Raw genomic sequence first — 1,586 nt, 5'->3', positions numbered from 1 at the left:
AGGAGTAGAATTTTGTGGGCAGTCGAGGGGCTTATTCTCTATCTGGGACTCCAGATGTTTTCAGAAGCTGGAGGTCATAAAAAAACATACATTATCTTATCTAAATTGGTAAATGGACTAGTATCGATCCCAATATGATAATAGCCAACATATATGGTCCTCAATCACCTGGAGAAAAAAAGAGATTGTGGCAGGAATTATTGAACATTAAAATGAGAAATCTTGGGATCTGGATGTTATTTGGTGATTTTATTGTTGTCAGGGGATCTGAAGAAAGATTTAAATCCCAATTTTTCCCCTCGAGTGCCTTTGCATTCAATCAATTCATATAGGAGGCAAATCTGAAAGACTTCAACATGGGTGGGGAAAAATATACAGATATGAGTTGTTTTGATGCCAAACTAAGCAAGTTAGGCAAGTTTATGGTATGCTCTAATTTCCTATCCTCCTTCTTACACAGCTTCGTCACTGCTCATCCTCGAGAGCTGTCTAATCATAGTCCCATTATTCTTATGACTATGATTTCCAACTTTGGCCCTCCTCCCTTCAAATTCTTTAAGTCCTGGATCCACAAAGAGGGTTTTGATCAGTTGATTCAAGATGCCCAGAGCAGATTTGCTGGATTTGAAGCACCTGAATCGTATTTGGTAGCAAAGTTAAAATTATTGAAGAAGGAAATAAAAAAATGGAGGAGCGATGAAACACAAAAGGAGAAATTGGATATGAAAAAGCTAAAGGAATCAATAGCAATCGTTGAAAAGGCAGCAGAAAATCGTTCCTTATCAGATACGGAGATTGAGACTAGAATTAAAGGATTGCAAAAGATAATGGAGTTAGAGAGATTAACGATAATGGACTTGAAGCAAAAATGTCGAATCAAATGGCTCGTAGACGGGGATAAGAACTCAAAATTCTTCCATGGATTCTTGAATAATAAAAACAGAAGAAACATATTGAAAGGACTCATGATTAAGAGGAGATGGTCATCGGAAGTGGAGGAGATCAAAGCTAGAGTTTTCAGATTTTTTTAGAATAAATTCAAAGAACAATGGACCTCAATACCTAAATTAATTAACCTCCTATTTCAATCTTTATCAATGATGGAGGCTATTATAATTGAAGCACTATTCACAATCGAGGAAGTCAAAACTACTATTTGAAGATGTGGTAGTGAGAAAGCACCCGGGCATGATGGTTTTACCTTCAAATTTATCAAATCTCAGTGGGATACCCTCTGAAGTGATATAATGAAATTTGTAAAGCATTTTGAGAAGCATGATACTCTATCTCATGGTTGTAACTCGTCATTCATTACATTGGCACCAAAAACCAAATACCCATTAACTTTAAACGACTACAGGCCAATAAGCCTTATTGGTTGAATGTACAAGGTTATCACTAATATTCTTTCACTTAGGTTGAAAACTGTCATTGATAACATTATTGGTGAAGAACAATCGGCCTATGTTGAAGGTCGTTGCATACTCGATGGGCCTTTGATGATCAACGAAATATGCTCATGGGTGAAAAGGGTGAAAAAGAAATTATTGTTATTCAAAGTATACTTCCACAAGGCTTTCGATTCA

General features: G+C 36.3%; 1 protein-coding gene across 1 annotated transcript; it reads left to right on the top strand.

Moving 5' to 3' along the window:
* The first annotated feature begins 356 nt into the window (after positions 1 to 356).
* LOC145115277 (uncharacterized) lies at positions 357 to 1,031 on the top strand. Its single transcript, XM_079051548.1, has one exon. The coding sequence runs from the start codon at positions 357 to 359 to the stop codon at positions 1,029 to 1,031; it is 675 nt and encodes a 224-aa protein (XP_078907674.1).
* Positions 1,032 to 1,586: the final 555 nt, after the last annotated feature.

Source organism: Lactuca virosa, chromosome 1 (assembly GCF_052849685.1).
Source record: "Lactuca virosa cultivar CGN04683 chromosome 1, Lactuca_virosa_CGN04683_v6, whole genome shotgun sequence".
Lineage (NCBI taxonomy): Eukaryota > Viridiplantae > Streptophyta > Magnoliopsida > Asterales > Asteraceae > Lactuca > Lactuca virosa.
Note: the sequence above shows the minus strand (reverse complement) of the source record. Positions and strands in the feature narration are given on the sequence as shown.